Source organism: Amblyomma maculatum, chromosome 4 (assembly GCF_055883805.1).
Source record: "Amblyomma maculatum isolate TAMU_Amacu chromosome 4, ASM5588380v1, whole genome shotgun sequence".
Taxonomy (NCBI): Eukaryota; Metazoa; Arthropoda; class Arachnida; order Ixodida; family Ixodidae; genus Amblyomma; species Amblyomma maculatum.
In genome coordinates, this window is record NC_139347.1 from 132,359,415 (window position 1) to 132,377,735 (window position 18,321).

The 18,321-nt window shown below is 43.8% G+C and overlaps 1 protein-coding gene and 1 long non-coding RNA gene across 2 annotated transcripts in view; one reads left to right on the forward strand and one right to left on the reverse strand.

Moving 5' to 3' along the window:
* Positions 1-18,321, forward strand: part of LOC146192601 (uncharacterized) — a 434,750-nt gene that overhangs the window by 288,369 nt on the left and 128,060 nt on the right. The window contains exon 4 of the long non-coding RNA XR_014706404.1: positions 14,832-15,118. This is a non-coding gene — a long non-coding RNA (uncharacterized LOC146192601). The remainder of the gene's footprint in view (positions 1-14,831; positions 15,119-18,321) is intronic.
* On the reverse strand, positions 7,079-11,323 carry LOC146192603 (uncharacterized). Its single transcript, XM_084599728.1, has 3 exons — positions 10,743-11,323; positions 8,430-8,542; positions 7,079-7,357 (listed from the first exon to the last, which is right to left on the reverse strand). The coding sequence occupies exons 1-3, from the start codon at positions 11,321-11,323 to the stop codon at positions 7,155-7,157; spliced, it is 897 nt and encodes a 298-aa protein (XP_084455854.1). The 3' UTR covers positions 7,079-7,154.

Consider the following 18,321-nt stretch of genomic DNA (forward strand, 5'->3'; position numbering starts at 1 on the left):
AGTGGCCTCTGTCGCATGTCAATACATTCAGTCAGGGACTGGAAGCGGAATTTCGCCGACGGGTTCTCACCCATCATAACAGCAAACGGCGTTTCTCGTACAACGGCTTGGAAGTACGCACGATTCAAAATTTCCGTAAGTTTTGAATACCGAAAAAAAAAAAAAAGAAAACAAAACATTTTTTTTCTATATTTTGTACACCTTGGTATCATACTGTGAACTAGATTGTGCACGGCAAAAGTTTTAAACACAAAGTTCGCTTTTTAATGCACTCTACTGAAAGTATATGCTTGGTTTCATTGCCCTCTCGAGCATGTGTTGTCATACAGCAAGGGTTGAGAATTGACCTCCTGTCAGTCGACTGCTCAGTACCTGCAAAATGATGTTCCAAGACCCCCTGTGGTTACACTCTCTAGAAGCTTCACTAGTGAAGATGTCAGAGCTTGGGGTCCGCTGTCCAAAACCGAAAAAAAAAAGGAATCTAAAAAAAAATGCCTGTAATTTAGTAATTTTTCTTGAGAAATACGCAGGACCCGACGATTCTTGCTGAGGTGCTGAGAGAAACAAAGATTATAGGCTGATAGGACCGCTTCCAGCAAGGAGCAAGATGTTCGCAGTGGACACACTTGAGCCTCTAAGAGATCGCGCTCGAGCTTTCTTTCACTGCACTCGATAATTGGGTGACTATGAGCGGTTGAATATTAGGGAATCGGAGGCTACGTAGCAGCCGAAAAAATCGTGCTAGAACATTTACAACGCACATAGGGTATCCGTACACACGTTCTAAACCAAGATATTGCACAACGCGGTGGTGCAGTGGTTATGGAGCTCGACTTCTGGGCTTATGGATGTGGGATTAAACCGCGGTTTGCCTCAACAAGATAAAAAATGGTTTGCCCATCAAATTTAGTATTGTAAAGTGTACAACTCTCTTATATTTTCCACTTCTAAAGAACATAACAACGGAGAGGGGCCATGTGCAGTGACGATAAAAAAAAAATAGTGATTAGATCACAACAATATCTTAGTTTGATTTGGCTTTGGTTGGTGGAGTTTAACGCCCCAGAGCGACGCAGGCTATAAGAGCCTAGAGGGGCCATTGTGGAGGGCTCGGGAGGCCGCTTTTCGATGGAGGCGAAAATTAAGGAGCCCGTGTACTATGCAATTTCACTGCATGGTAAAGAATACCAGGTGGTCGAAATTGCCGGAGCCCTCCACAATGGCGCCTCTCACAGCCTGAGTCGCTCTGGGACGTTAAACCCCCCAAACAAAAGCCAAATAGAATTAAGATATTGTGGAAATATAGCGCTGTACAGTTCACACCACTAAATTTGATGGGCCAGCATTTTTATCTTGCTGAAGCAATTTTTAGGCACGGAAAAAGAGCAGCTTATTAAAAATTCAGCCCCAAGTATATTTTTCCACGAATAGCTCCGTTTCCGTATGCAGTGATAACGCGCGTCATGTCTCGCTTAACGCTTATTACCAATTGATAGCTTTGCGTTAGTTAATGGCGCAAGACCGAAGTGTTTTGTAAATGAAACAATCATAATTTGGCTGCAAATTGTCGTATTTTCTTTTTACATTTTAGGGCTTACCGGTTCATTCCCATGGAGTGTGCTCCGAAATTTTGGCTCAATATCACTTTTACGAGAAGTGTAAGCCCCGTCCAGTATTTTTTGTCTCTCTAACTCCTCGGGTAAAAAAAAAAAAGAAAAAAAACACAGGAAAAGGTGATTGTTGTTATAAATTGTCGTTTTTTTCTTTTTTTTCTCAGCTCTCCCATTTCTAGTTATGGTGCTTCAATGGCCGCTTACAGGGTGGAGACACTGCTCTCTCTGGTGGCGTGTTGGATCCCGCTCACGCATTACAGAGCACTGAGCACTGAACACAGAGCAGCGATGGCCTGTTGTGATGGGAAAACAGCCTATATTCACAATATTTTGCGAATGTGGTGATCTACGATGACCGGGTAGTGCCAAGGTTGTTGTAAAAGTAAATCAAGAATATTTATATTAAAGTATACCATGTTCTTCAGCTCATATTTCGACAAAGACTTGGAACCTCATTAGCGGTCGTGTATCTTGGGAAAATAACCAAGACGTTTCCGACAATCAGGATGACATTTACCGCTTCAGCAAAGTCTTGCTTTTCGCCGGGCAGACCAGAAAAGGCGTAAATGCCCCGCCGCGGTAACGCAGTAGCTGGCTACTCGATTGCTGTACCAAAGGTAGCGGAGTCGAATCCCGCTCGCAAAGGCCGCTTTTCGAAGGGGAAAAAAAAATAAGGCGCCACGTTAAAGGACCCTATGTGTTTTGAAAATTCCGGAGCCATCCACTACGGTGTCTCTCATGGTCAGAGTCGTTCTCGGACGTTAATCCCCATAAACCAAACAAAACAAATCCAAAAGACAAATATGGTGCACAAAGAAGTCTTGCCCATTCCGCCGCGACAACAGCGTGTGTAAAGTCCGTCGGCCATGTTTTAATTCATACCACCACACCGTGAGATTCTTTTCTTCTTTTCTCACAGCAGCGAGATTATATTTGTTGCCTTGGCGGAAGAATGCAGATGACAGGAGCAGATTTTTAGGATCAAACTGAGAAGGTTGCCTTTGTATTTCTCTGTGATAGTCGAGTGGGGGCGCGTACACTTTTCCAAATATCATAGTAATACTACTGCTTGTAGGTCGGGGAGGAGGGGGGGGGGTAGCATTTACATTTTTCTGCTGGAACCAATTGCTGTGTATCGGCATTTGTATACATTAGATAGAAATGTTGAACCTTCATGCTGAAGGGGTTCTTTACGCGGCGATGTCAACATGGCTATATCAACAAACGGTTCTAAATACGACTGCACGGAAAGTTTGCGGCAGACGACAGCAGCGTAGTTAACGGTAATGGATAGGGCTCGGAAATAGTTGTCTTATGAGTTGGGCTGCCTGTTGGCTCACCTGGCCCCTTTTCGACTCATAGAAAAGCAAGTTATTTACAGAGACCAAGGGCATATGTCCAAGAAAAGAACCTTGAAGGAATTCCACAATTATTGAAAGAAACTCCAAACCGGTTCAGAGAAAATGCTTTCTGCCACACAATCATAGAGTGACTAATTTCTTAACTGCATGACATGGAATGGTGATTGATAAAGCAGAAATTTGTTTTCAGCAGGCTCCTTAGTAGAGCCGTCGCTTTTTACATTTTCCTGCCTGTTTTGCTTCTGTCTTCTGCAACAGATAATTGCTGTCTCTCTTCAAGTAATCCAATTTTAAGATGCAAAGCATTAAGACGGCATCCCAATGCGTTATTCTTACCTCTAGTAAACGTTATCAAAAGTGAAAAGCAACTGCGTGCATGATTTTAACATGTAAAGTATAAAAAATATTCTAATCGAAAAAAAAATGATACTTTCCAAAAATTAACAGGTCATCTTTCACGCTACTCGTATACGCGTGCAGCTTGTCTTAAGAATTGTCTTCGTGTTCGTGTAATAAGTGTAACTTAACTTAACCACGCGCAATTCAGTGACGCTTGTTGTTCGCCTTCTTAACGGTCGAAGCAAATGAAATAGCGACGCGCTGTCAGCGCTAAAAGTGCGCAAAATGCTCGGCATCCTTTAATTCCTATTTCGGCGATAAAGTTGAAGACGTCGTAATGCAGCTCTTTTTCGGCTCTGAATGGGAAACGCTTTCTAGAAGCCGGGGGATTGTGGACGTTGACTCGCGTCCACCGCCAGCACGCCGAAAAGCCATCGTCTTCAATATACGTGCCCTTCGAAATGAATTAGGCGCAACAACTAAGTGCCTTCGCTATCGGAAGAGAGACCGATCTATGATTCTCGTTGTGACGTACCCATATTTTCATCCAGAATTTTTAGGCATATTCGATCGTCCTCGCGGGAACCGCTCCTACCGCATACCGCCTTGTCTTGTCTTTTGCTAGTACCGTTCGGATTATTTTCGGACAGATTTGACGGCCCGTCAAGGTTTTTTGTTTTCCCCGTAGCGTCAAATGTGGACGGTAGCGTAAACTGAAACCATCGCGGCCACTAAGCTCATCTTCGTAGGGAGGCGGGAATGTGGCCTAGCTACAATGCTCACAGACGGGCTTCGGGGGCAGCGGTGCAAATTTTATGGACGAACTACGGTCGTCTTCTGCAGAGAAAGGGTTTAAGAAGGAAGACGAGGTCGGTACTCTTAGTTGCGGATCCTCGAGAAAGGCAGTCAACACATACCAGCTGTACTGTAATACATGCACTGCAGGGGAATTTATAAATACACCCTTAGTAAGTACCTATAATGAACTGCATTTATCGCACCTTGTCTCTAAACAGCTGTCGGAAGCAGCTAATTACTGTGTTCCTTTTTGCTAATTTCCCAAATTCGCAGATTTTGCTCGTCACATATTTGGTCCAATAAAACAGAAAGTTCATTTTTATGCAATTATACCGACACGGTACAGTGGAGTTCGAATAAAACTGAGGTGCCTTCTTCAAGAGTAGAACACGTATTTCTGGTTAAGGTTCGAACGCTCAATAGCTCCAACCCAAAGGTGAAATGGATGGACTACTTCTCGCTTCATGGCCTTCTCGGCTCAATCTGTCCGATCTGCCAGCGTTTGCATAACTGAACCAAAAAAAATTTACGCAAGTTCCGCCTGTGATCTGCGCGTAAGGCTTTCCTGCTTAAAACCTTGATTTTGCCAAATTACAAGCGCAATTATAGTAAAATGATTTGCTCGGCGAGGTGTCGGGCTTACCTGGGAATGTAAAATTTTGATGACCTCGGGGAGTTCTAATATGGAGGTTGCCCGACTCGAAAAAGCTGAAATCACGGATAAGAAGCAGCCTCACTGTGTTTTCGTTTTTCCGCCTGATTCTTTCATTGCCCAGAATCGTGAACAACCCCATTCATTTTGTGTACTCATTACTATATTACAAACGGCGTCACGTTTTTTTTTTTTTTTTTTTTTTTTTTTTTGCGCAAATTCGTCCTTCGGCATAAGTGTTTGAATATATTGATACAGGCCTGTAGCAGCAATCAATGCCAACAGCTCTCGGTGGTGTGGGCCACGTGTCCATACCCCCGGCACGTCTAAAGCAGCAAAAAAAGAAGTGAAAAAGGTTGCAGATTGAGCTTATGTCTGCGTAAGAGCGGAGTGGGGAAAGCCACTTTTCAGTCATCGTCACTGTCAACGGCATTCTCATAAGCTGCATCGTAATTACCATTGGTACTGTCATCGCCACCACTATCGTGTACTATTGTCATCATCATCTCTAACTGCAGCGTCATCGACATCGCTACTATCATATTTACGCTAGATAAGAACTACTACTGTCAGTACTATAGTTATCGCTAACTGCAGCGTCATCGTCACCTCTGCTACCATACGCTAGATAAGAATTCCTACTATCAGCACTGTCATTTTTAATTAATTGCACCATCATTGTAACTGCTACCATCGTGGTTATGACTAACTGTAGTGTCATTGTCATTTTACTATCATTGTAATATCATCATCACCATCCCCAACTGCAGCGTCATTGTTATCACTACTATTATATAACCTTAAACAAGAACAATTGCGATCTGTTTATGACGAGCTCGGCGTGGAGTAGCGGTTTGCGCGGTCGGTAGGGGATCGAAAGGATAGTGGTTCAATTCCCCGTAGAAATGGGATTTGTTTTTTTTGAGCACCAGTACGAGGGCTAATTTCTAATCATACTTTCTGTGCACGATATGTATTAGCCAAGAAAAATTTTCGCCTTAAAAATCAAGCAATGTGACCACTTATAACTATTCAATTCTTAAAGCGTAATTGAAGGTAAGACCACCTGCTAAACATTCGGGTGCTTGTTTATGTATTAGCCTTGCATCGAATTTGACTTTGCATATTGTGTGTTGCCTTAACCGTTAACGTCGCTTTGAGCAAGCTGCAGGCAAGCCGTATGGAGGAAAAGGGAGTGGTAGTTCTCGATTCTATGCCTTTGTACAACAATTCCACATCACTCAATTCTTCATCAATATAGCTGGGAAATCGGAAGTAACACTGTTCAATGAAAAAGTATTTGCTATCTTCGCATGATTTAGAGGTGTCAATGTCATCTTCTTTACTGCAGAGAGTAGGTAAATAAAATTAGCTGAGTTTCAACAGTCGCTAAATGAACACATAGCGAGTTTGAAATTGTAGAAAGCCTAAGATAGCTTTCCGATATAAGCTCGTAAAACAGAACAATGTAGAAAGCAGGCTTGTTTTTTTTTTTTTTTTTTCAGTTTCATACCATGGGCAGTGGCGCGTACCTTAAATTAGGCTTGAAAAAACTGAAAGCCTCACTTTGTAGATGCAGTCGAATCCCTATCTAGCCAAATCAAAATAGACTGCAAGCTAGTTCAATGATGATCGATGCATAAAACATATGGTGCAGAGAAACGCATATGTAACGTTGAAGCAAGAACAAATTATAAGTACGTTATAGCAATGTACTTACTGCTGCGGCTTCCTAGCAGCGCCTAATTCTGAAGCCGCAGCTGACGGTCTTCTGGAACTATAGCCACTGGACGTCGTTCGATGCTATAACCCAGCTGTCAGCACGATGAAAATCAGTATTTAAGGTACGCTAAGTTTCAGCAGCATCTCTGGCAGCGGAGAAAGGGAATCAAGAGACAGGACGACCAGCTAGAAAATATTTAAATTAGTTCACCGCATGGCGCCGATACAGATGGAAAATGAGTACACGAGGTTCAAGGTCACCGTGAAGCACTCCCCGCGTTCAAGCCTCTACATGGGTTTCTCTACATGGGCAGCTGCACAAGGCCGTAAAGTCCACCTGTCTTCGAGCGCGAAAAAAGGGATCGATGAATGCCGTTAGGAGAAGCGCCACTTTCACGAGCGGTGTTTTGTCGAACGACTGCCAAAACGGCAGCTCGATGTACTGCGCCCCTTTGGTACTTTCGCACAGCATTCGCACGAGGTTAATTTGTGTGCCCGTTATAAAAAGTAGTTTAAGATATCAGAGTTTGCTATATCCAGAATGAAAATTATTTCATGTATGAAACAAAGTACATTATTTATTTATTTATTTATTTATTTCCTCAAAGGTCTCGGTTGAGACATTACATGAGGGAGTGGACGGTATCTGGCAAACAATGGTAAAAAATGTTAAGATGAAAGGTTGGCGACGCTCCGCTTGAATTCTAGTGGGTTGATGATAATGGCAACTTCGGTGGGCAGGTCATTCCAGTCTCGTGCAGTACGCTGAAAAAATGACTGCTGAAATGTCACAGTATGGGCTTGTAGGGGATACACTGCGTTACTGCGGCTGAACCGGGCGATGCGGTGGGCTCTTTTTATGTAGGGGTTATCAAGAGGCAAAGAATGGAAAAATTTATGAAAAAGGTTAAGACATGCTATCTTACGGCGCGAGGCTATGGGGGGCAAGCTGATACGAGCTTTTAGTGCTGAGATGCTTGAGTGGTAGGAATAATTTGATAGAATGAATCGTGTTGCGCGGTTCTGAACCAATTCGAGGGCGTTCGTAAGATTAACGTGGTGCGGATCAAAAATAGCGTTAGCATACTCAAGCTTGGGACGCACAAAGGTTTGAAGAGCAAGCTGTTTAATAGGGGAGGAGCGAGTGAAAGGTTACGGTGTAAATAACCTAGAGCACAATTAGCAGAATTTATTATGTGATTAATGTGACAGGTCCAAGTTAGGTCACGCGAGATATGCACACCAAGATATTTGAATGATTCGGATGTTCTAATCTGCAGGTTATTAATATTACAATTAGGCGGTACTTAAGTACGACGAGGTGAATGGACATTAACACGGTTTTAGAAATATTTAATGACATGAGCCATGTTTTACACCAGTCCTGTATGCGAATAAGGTCAGTTTGTAATGCGAGATGGGCGGTGGAGTTAGTAATGCTTCGGTAAACGACACAGTCATCGGCAAAGAGTCGGATATGAGAAGAAATGTTACACGGTAGGTCGTTAATATATATCAAGAAAAGGAGGGGCCCGAGTACCGTTCCTTGAGGTACCCCTGAGAGCACAGGTGTTAAGGATGAAGAGTGTGAATTGGCATATACGAACTGCTGACGGTTAGATAAAAACCCTCGAATCCAGTTCAGAACACATGGATGAATATTAAGGCGCGATAACTTTAGTAAGAGACGACCATGGAGAACCTTATCGAACGATTTTTCGAAGTCTAAAAACACTGCATCAGTCGGGATATTACGATCAAGGTTTAAATGTAAGTCGTTCAGGAAGAGTGCCAGTTGGGTGTCACAGGAATGATTCTTGCGAAAACCATGCTGGCTTGAGTGACAAAAATGAACGGACGATAGGAAGGTAGCAATATGCGAGTATAAAACATGCTCCATTATTTTAAAAGAAACGCTTGTTATGGAAATCGGGCGGTAGTTACTCGGCGATGATCGGCTTCCTTTCTTGAAGACCGGGATGACCTTGCCCACCTGCCAGTCGCGTGGAATCGAACCGGTGTTCAGGGATTTCTGGAATATGACCGATAAGAACAGGCTACACGTATGTTTAGTATTTTTTAGCACTTTGGCGTTGATACCGTCCACTCCAGTAGATGACGAGTTCTTCAGTGACTCAATTACCTTCACTATGCCGACGGGATGAAATGTGATATTTTGCATGAGCGGGTGCGTAAAATATGGTGGATCTGAAAGATTGTCAAGAGGTTCATTAGTAAAGACCGAACTGAATACTGTGTTAGGAACATCTGCAACCTCAGTGTCGGGAATAGGAGATCCGGAGCTACTGTTAAGTGAAATCTCATTACATTGATTAGGGCTAATGGTTTTCCAAAATCGTTTTGGGTTAGTCTGCAGCATAGATGGTAAAGTAGTAGAAAAAAACTTCCGTTTAGTCTGAGCGGTTAACTTGTATTCTTTTGCGACAGCATGATACTTCTGCCATGTGGAAGAAGAGTTAGAGAGCTTGGCCGACCGGAACAGGCGTTTTTTCTTATTATTGAGTCGTTTGAGTGATACATTAAACCATGGTGATGTTATTCTTTCTGATATAGTAATGGTTGGAATGTAAAGACTTATAAGCGGATGCATCTCTGTTTTGAAAAGTAACCAGTTTGACTCGAGAGAATGTAGTGGAAAGTGAGCAGCGAAGGTGTCGAAGTAATCTCATAATTCACGGTTCATACTGGCATAGTCTCCTTTATCATAAAGCGTAAGTGTTCTTTTTTTATTTTTTTTTGTTTCTTCAGTACGTTGCAATAAAAAGAAGTATGTATCGTCAAATGATCGCTGAGACCGCGCAACAAGGTGATAGGAGTAAAATTATCAGGATGCGTTGTTAATACGAGATCTAGAACATTGGACGAGTGGTCAGTAACGCGTGTGGGATCAGTGACGAGTTGAGTTAAGCCAAAAGTCATACACGTATTTAAGAAATCGCTAGCCGGGCTGCTTTTCGATAATGTAGCGGCGGGATTAGACCAATCTATTGTGGGAAAATTAAAATCACCGAAGAGAAGGATAGAGCTAAGTGGATATGTTTTAGTTAACACATTTAAGGCATCATGAAATAAGGGGGTGAAAGAACTATCAGCATTAGGAGGGCGGTAACAAATACCAATGAGGATGGGAGGATGTGTAGTAGTGCATCGAAGCCAAATCATTTCCAGTTGTGAAGGGAGGTTAACAAATGAACAATGGAGATCCCGTTTAGTGGCGAGCAATACACCCCCACCGCGCGAGTTATCGGGTCTATCCTTCCAGAATACCTCAAAATCTGGGAGAAATGGAAGAATCTCAGAATCGTGAACTGATTCGTTAAGCCATGTTTCAGTTAGTAGTAAGATATCGCATGAAGATGAACATATTAAACTGCACAATGAATCGCGCTTGGGAACAACACTTCGAATGTTAGCAAGCAGAAATGATAAAGGGTGACGATTCGGCGAACGGGGTTCACAATTTGGTTTTAATGGTGGCTACAAGCCGTCCTCAACGACATGGTTAGAAACATGGTCGAAATGGTACGTTTTTTCACTTGTGACAAGCTTTTCATTTCGCAACTTGTATTTCAGTTTTCGAGCCTTTCCAAATTCGATGAGGCGTTTCTGGGCAAGGCGCGTGCTGGGAGAAAGATCTTGAGCAACCGCATATCCTTTGTCTTTGAATTTCCGAGCGGAAGACAGGACTTGCTCTTTGTCTTTAAAGTGAGCAAATCTCACAATTATAGGTCTGCACCTACCAGTTTGGAAAGTCCCAAGGCGATGTGCACGCTCAATGTCGCGTGGCTCTAACTGGATGTCTAAATACTGATTAATGTGTGCAAAGATGATATTTTCAGAATCTGACCATGTTTCTTTATCTTTATCTTCAAGACTGTAGAAAACAAGGTTGTTTCGTCTGGACCGATTTTCTGCATCATTTACCCGGGCAGACAGAGCATTTATCTGCGCCGTGTTCTCAGTGCTGATTCCATGCAGTACTTTCAATTCAGTCTGCATGTCATCAATACCAACACATGCTGTCTCAATTTTATCTAGTCGCGCCTTAATCTCGCAAAACGTTTTATCATGATCAACTAGTTTCATTTCAATCGACTTTAGCTGCGCTAGCATTGCTGTCTGACCAGTTTGAATTTCCTTCAAAGCACCAAGAATCTCATTGTTAGGGCCGCGGGGTTAGATTCTGTATCACCAGCCACCATAAGAAGTTTTAACAACATATGTGCACAGTCATACATGATGGACCGGAAACGCCGTGGGCTCGGCAGCACCAAGAGTGCACGGTAGCTACTTGGCTTAGCGTAAAGGCAATAAGGTTTCATTACCTGCACCAAGAAGCGTAGAACGTTAGCACGGGCCATTGCTGGCGTGCTGCCGAGCCCACTGAAGGGCGCGCCGCTCCCAGCTGCCTTTTTAGCACAAGTCCACGCATGCGCAGGATGTACAGGGGTGGTTCCGGCGTTCAGGCGGCTCAGGGAAAGCCATGATGCTTGAAGATATGGTCCGTGGCCGTGTAGAAATTGCGCGGACCGGGATGCGTTGTCGATAGGCTGGCCATTCGTAGCCGAGAAAGGCTCAACCCTGTAAAGTCCGGAAAGCAGGAGTGTTGCGTCTGGACTGGAATTGACGACGGATGCTAGGCACGGGACCCGGGAGCTCGAACACTCCAGCAGCTGCGAGCTCGAGAGTCCGAGGAACTGCACCAAGAAGCGTAGAACGTTAGCACGGGCCGTCGCTGGCGTGCTGCCGAGCCCACTCAATTCATTGCGCGTCAGAGCTCCGAAATAATGGATGGTATTTGGAAGAAAGTTCCGCATATAAAAGATGTATATCAATCTATAAACAGCCGGAGTATGCACACTGCAGGGCCGAGGCCTCTCCCGTATTCCTCCAATTAACCCGGTCATGTGCTAGCTACATCCACTTGGCCTCTGCGAACTTCTTAGTCTCATCCTGTTCGTTACCTTAAGGCTGCGTTTAGACATACTTCTGCACTGGAATCATCGTTTAACTCGCTGACATACACAACCAGTGAGCAGGAAGAAGTTCTCAGACCCTACCGTTAAGAGATCGAATTTGCGCCACTTTGACTATCTTGTCTATATTATTTATGACCTTCCCCGCCTTGTCATTTAGCGCATACATGTCATTTTTAAGGCGAAATGTTTTCTGGCTGATGCGGTACCGAAAGTTTGCGGTACCGAAAACTGTCCATCCCTTCTAGCACCGGAATGAATAAACAGATGGGATAAAAAAAAAGTGTTAGCATCAGAGCAGGAAAAATGATCTTAAAAGCCATATTAGTTCACAGTAGGCCAATAATTTAATTAATATGAGCCAAAATGTCAGATTTAGGTCGAAATAGAGCGGACGTCGCAATACTGCAGAAACGCCAAAATGGGGTACAGCCGCCGGGTATGCGTCGAATATAGGAATAGGAACGTGCAATTAAGACTCGTTATTGCTAAAATCACCAAAAACGGTGAATTGGGACACACAAGCGAAAGAAAAAATAGGCTTGTGACTTCACATTAGCCGGAAGGCACTGAAGCAGTGTGAAAATATACCGGAATAAATGGGGTATTTTATTAGATTAAAATATATTAAGAACTATGTAACTAAACATAATTAGTACTTACGAAAAAAATTAAACTTGGGTTCAAAATTGTGGACGCAGGCGTTCTGCACACGCGCATGACATCATACATGCAAACAGGGCAAATGAGTGGAAAGTCGCAAACGGCCTTCGCCGCAGTGCGCTCAAGTTATCTAAGTGCCCCAAAGAATTTTTGCCTATGCCTAAGTCCATTTCATGTTTTGTGCATCCGTCAGGGCTTTTTCATGTGCGCTTCCGGTTATTTCGTTTCTTGCATAAGGGATTTATGATTCTTGCGTTATTGCGTTCTGCGAACACAGCTAATAACTCCCCGCCGGGGTGGCGCAGTGGTTACGGCGCTCGACTACTGTTTTCAAGGACGCGGGATCGAATTCCGGCCTCGGCAGCAGCTTTTCGATGGAGGCGAAAAGCAAGGCGCCCGTGTGCTGTGCGATGTCTGTGTACGTTAAAGAACCCCAGGTGGTCGAAATTTCCGGAGTCCTCCACTACGGTGTCTCTATAGCCTGAGTTGCTTTGGGACGTTAAACCCCACAAACCAAACCAAACCAAACTAATAACTCTCCCCTGCTATTCCTTTTTGCATTGCCATAGTCACCCACTGCCTAGTTTCTAGACTGATTTTTGCCTACCTTAGCATTTAAGTCGCTCACAGTACAGTATACTACGTTTTTAACTTCCCTCATTGCTGATTCTACGTCTTCGTATAAGCATTCGACTGTCTGGTCACCAATACTATATGTAGGCGCATAGGCCGACACAACCTTAAGTTTATAGTGCTTATTAATCTTAATTACGGTGCATATGCCTCTTATTAGCGCTATAGAATTCATCTATCCTACCAGCTATACCCTTATTGACAAGGAATCATACTGCTAATTCTCGTCTGTGCGTTAAAGCTCGATAAATTATTGCATGCCCGCCCTTCAGTATAGTAATGCAATTAAGGCCTCTTAATCTCATTTCTCATTTATGATATCTTATTTCATGCTCGCTATAGTTCCCCGAAGACGACTGCTAAACTGAACCGACTAGCTTTGTTTCTAGCGCTAAAGGTTGCCAGAGTCAATTTCAACGGTCAGTTTTCCGAAGTCAGACATTCTTAGCACCCTCCGCTGTGCCACAGTCTGACCGCCGACTTGGTTTGGGGACTGAGGGGGACTGAGGGCCAGAGTTTCACCACAGTATTCATAGGACATTGCAGGGTCGCCAAATCCTGTTCTGGTGCGGGAGTGCGCATCAGGAGGTGTTCATCGGCATCAGGTCACACTCCAAAGCCTGTTTATGCAATTCGATCTATAAGCAAATTTTGTTTCGTTTCTTATCCCATGCAGAATTGCGCAGCACCGGTATTCAAAACAAGGACTTCTTTCACACAGAGAGACGTTTGTCCTCTACGTTACCGATGCAGATAAAATGTCACTAGAAACTATACTTATTCAAGAAATGTTCTGAATACTTTGTACCAGGAAAGAAAAATATATAAGGTCATGTAGTCCCCAACACCCGCTATCATTGCGAGAGCATTGGCTATTTTAACTGAGTTAGATCACACCAAAGAATCAACGTTCTTGTTGCAAATGCCCCGCCGTTTCGTTCGGTTTACGGTATGCTTAGGAGTTCAACAGAACACAACGCTTGCAGGTTGGATGCTATTCATTATAACTGAAAAGGGAGCAGGCTCTACGAAGATGAGACGAGGCTGGCCACACGCTATCCTCACCGCAACTTTATTGTGAGGGAAAACTGACAACATTGTCCCCCAACTATGTCATCGTGGTTGAAATGTAGCGCTTTCAATAGCGTTTGTTGTTTCTATTGTAAGTAAAGCGGCGGTGATTATAATACTTGGGTTTGGAAGTTTGCAGCTGCCAAGGTACTCTTGCTTTTGTGCTAACTTGCACATGGTAGACAGCGACATCAGAAACGCGGTTTGTAAGATTGGCAGTTTAATACGCCGGAAATTAGGCTGTGTCGATTACGATTACGTTACCTTGCCAAGCGTCAGTGACAGATGCAACTCCGCCGACTATTGCACATCAGGTGTCCATGAGTTATGGCCGTAGAAATGGTAAGAAGTATGACCTATAAGAGCATTGAGGGCTGTAAAGCCCTTCATTGCAAGTAATGTGGTTCTGGTAATGGATGCCTTGGTCTTGTTTCTTGCCCTTCCTTCCTCTGGCTTGACTTCTAAGGTCCATGCACAGTGTTGGTTCATAATCTGCAATTTTATACTCTACAGGAAGCCTTCGCTACTAATTGTTGCTTGTTTTCAATGCTCTACCTCATCGCACCAGTTTGTTTGAATGTATGGCTGGTTTACTTAGAACCGACGGCATGCCTTATTAACTTGTGACCGTATGTGCAGCCCGATAAACCATGCCAGTTACATTCTATACGCAGGAATAGAAGCGGTGAAGTTCTGCTATGCATTAAAAAAGATGACGGGCTTGTGGATACCGCACTTACGTGTCGTGGTTCCCATTTAGGGGCATTCGGACGCATTCTCGTGACTGTTACATGAATTTATACCTGAGTGAAAAACTGAGAAAATAAGAACAAATGGAACAGAGCGCGACTCGCGGGCTCGAAATGAAGCGGACACAATATGAAACCCAAATGTGTACGAATATGCTTTCAAGGCCTTGAAAGCGTTCTCAGCGGCGATTCGCGCCCTTGATAATTTTTTTTTTGTTATTTCTTCCTTACAGGCACGATGGAGTACTTCCTAGATGAATTGCAACCTGGTCCCTTGGGAGCATCAGTCTGACTCCTTCCCAGTGTTGCGCGGGTTTCTACATCTCCAGCACCGAGCAGAGACTCTAAGCGGAGCGCATGCCGTTACAAGTGGCTCAGGGTCCGCGTCAAGTGTCATCATCCAGTCAAAACCAAAGCTGTGTGCCACCTGTTTAGTTGGGTGAAAGGAGCGCCACCTTCATCACTTACGCGTCGAGATCACTCTGAGAGGCATCAGCTGTCGTTCCTCTACAAATCCCGGGTACGTGTGCCTGCGCATGTATTTTGCCAATAAGTATTTAGCATTGGTTGGTTGATTGTCAAGTCAATACTGCTCTTTCAATTAGTATTACATGCTGCGTGTACTGCAGTATTACAGTTACATGTTGCATAAGTTCATTCGTGCTTACGCAGAAGTCTTCCTTCTTAAACATCGCACTAATATAAAACTAGCCTAAACGTGACAGTGCTGCTCAAGGCATATCATTTCCTTACCTTAACGGTGAAGACCTCTTTCGCGAACAGAAAGGTAGACAACAATGCAAAGTAGGGCACGTGTATAGAGAAAGAGGAGATGAAGAGCGGGAGAAAAAGAAGGTATATCTGGGTTCCCTCCGAATGTTTCCACTAAGCCTTATCATAGAATGGCCAGTCTTTCAGTCTTTCTTTTCCTAGTTAGAGATCTGTGCGGACAAACTAAAGTTTTGTAATAGATTTTGGCGGAAACTTTGCGATCAAGAGTGTTAGCTGTAATCGTGATTTACCTCGTTCGTGGGAACGGCAGAATAACCTTAATGAAGATAACAAAATATTCATTTATTTACCTATTCGTGTTTGTTATTCAAGCTTCATACATTGCGTTTGCCATCAAAAACCTTTAAAAAGCTAAGCGGGCAAGCTTAACAGCACTGCGTAATAAAAACATAAAATGACTTGGAATGTTAGCGATGAAAACGCGGATCATAAAATACTGCAGCATGAAAATTCCAATAGTACGAAATGAAGTAATGCATGATACGGGCAAGTTAAACCCGCAAAATGGTATGAACTGCAGAACTTTGCATGCAAAAATAAAACACCGAAATAAATTTAGAAACTGGTGATACAACAATAAAATATGTGGGGAAGAACTACGCGCGACAGCAGACCAGTCAATAGCTGGCAGTGACCAGTGTACTAAATGGCGGAGGTTCGGGCATGTTAGGAACGGGTCAAGCTGCACTGGGCACCCCACTGGAGCCGTAGCAAACGAACACCGCTACTGACTGCTGAGTTTCTCAACGCGACCACACAAAGTGGAGCTTCGACGGCGGTAATCCTACAACTGGCACTGCTGCAGGAACACAGAGCTACAGAAATGGAATCACGATCGCCGACAAAACTATATATGAGGCTTGCAAGGAAGGAGGAGGTTGGTCCGGAGAAATCTCCCTTTGTGGCACTAGAGCAGCACCCTGAGTAGCTTCTTATATTGCGGCACATGGCACCATACTTTCCAGTGATACTCAGAGTGAACTAACATCTATCAGCATATTTGTAGTCGCCATGAACGGTTATCAGTAATAAAGCAGTCGTTATTCGAAAAGCGTTCGTGTGTAGTCTACGTCATCTTGCACCCTGAAGTCGCTGAAGTAGCTGTGTGTATTTTGAGTATCCAGTGTGATGTGTACACTAGTTCATTAATTACCTGAGAATGGTACTCAGTCTAATATTTGCCAGAGAAAGCATGCGAAAATGGTCAGAAAGAGAGAACTCAGAAAGCGGCGCGAAATTGTAATAACTAATTAGCGGCCGACCGAAAATAAAAGCTTTTACTAGCACCAAACATTTTTCGGCGGTTTCTTTAGGACAATCCGTGGCCATTGTCGCGATGCAGGAAGCCACTGCGTCTGCGCAGGTCGTGCCGATGGCGCCAAGTGGCACCAGGTGCATGACAGCTGCTAGCACGCCTGCCGTGTCGCGACCAGTGAGCCTGTATGCAACAGAGACGAGTGAAATGTGATCGCGGTAGCAACTGCGGATCGTGTCATGCTAATACCTATAATGTAAAGCATTATGCACAAACTTTACACTACTGATGAATTTGGATTGCTATAAAAAGTGGTTCGTAACGATATGTTGTATTCTACGAAGGAAATGCACTATTTACTAATCGTAGCACGGCTCCTTAACAACTCACTTGCTTCATATGCCTTTACGACAAAATACAACTTTCCTACATCCCGTCTTAGCGAAGCGTTAGTGAAATCTGCAGCTCCATCCAGCTCTTCTGAGTATAATCGGCCCGGAAAATTCTCCTTTCCACGTTCTGTATCTGCTCGCTGCGTACAGCATGCCGCGAAAGGGCTCTTCTTCTCTAGTCGCTTGTGCCGCACATTTTCCTCTTTCAACAAAGTGGCATGATTGAAACCGTTCGGCAACCGTTTTTCGTGGTTGGCATTATTGGAATTCCACTCATATCACATGGGGCAAGCGTTAGAAAGCAAAAGCGTTAAAATAGTTTTCGCTAACCTAGAAGGCTACCTTGTTCTCTGCGCGACATTCCAGTCGCAAGATTAACATTCCTGGCTCGTAATCTGTGTTTCGAAGCTAAGCTGAACAGATAGTTGCGGACCTGTCACCAGCAGTGCGTCTATTTGAGACAGTAAGATGATCACCCAATAAGAACACCGCCTCACGGTTCCTTTAGAGGAACGTCGAAGGCAACAGAAGGTTGAACTGTGTTATAGTGTGCCGCATCCTAATAGCAAGGGGACCACTTTAATTGAAAAGGTGTCTATTATCAGCTACAAATCATGAAAACGTGAAATGCTGGTCGGTATCACACCAGTCTATTTCGAAATCAAAATGCGTGCACGATACTGCATTTAAATGCGGATCTTGGAGGTTTCGTTTTGCCTGCATTACTTCAAACCGGCCACAACTCGTCTTTTTTTAGTAACAACGTCATGCTTCTGAAGTAAATACTGGCAAGGTGTTCAAATCCATTTTTATCTGCGATAATTGCTTCCCTTGCCTCCGTACAAACGTCAGTTTAACCACAAACCGGCACAGAACTGTGCAGGTTTCTAAGCTGAAAAAAAAGCTGAAAAAAAGCTAAAAAAAAGCACCAATTCGGCAGTGCTGGAAAATATTGGTAAATTAAGTGAACTTGATTTTGAATATTTGTTAAAAAATGAACGACCAACAATTTACTGAAGCCTAGTTAGGCGAAATACTAATTGGGAGCGATAGCAGGTCGGGCTTCGATTGCGGATCGGTTATTAAGATGAAGCGGCCTCAAGACGAAGATAGGAAAAGAAACCCCATGCTTGCGGACTGTTGTGTTGGCGCAGTACAAAATGGCAAGCTTGGCAAATGCACCCTAAGAAGAAAGTACGGTAGTGGTGTGGTCAGGATCCATCGCTCGTGGATAGAAGTTGATATATTACAACACGTCAAGTCCGCGCGACAGACTTCCAGTTA

Coding starts and splice junctions, on each gene's coding strand:
- LOC146192603 (XM_084599728.1), bottom strand. CDS start 11,323: ATGCGGAACTTTCTTCCAAATACCATCCATTATTTCGGAGCTCTGACG. Junction 8,543..10,742: donor CGGCGTTTCCGGTCCATCAT/GTATGACTGTGC, acceptor ACATACGTGTAG/CCTGTTCTTATCGGTCATAT. Junction 7,358..8,429: donor AGGAAGCCGATCATCGCCGA/GTAACTACCGCC, acceptor CTTTGCCTCTTG/ATAACCCCTACATAAAAAGA.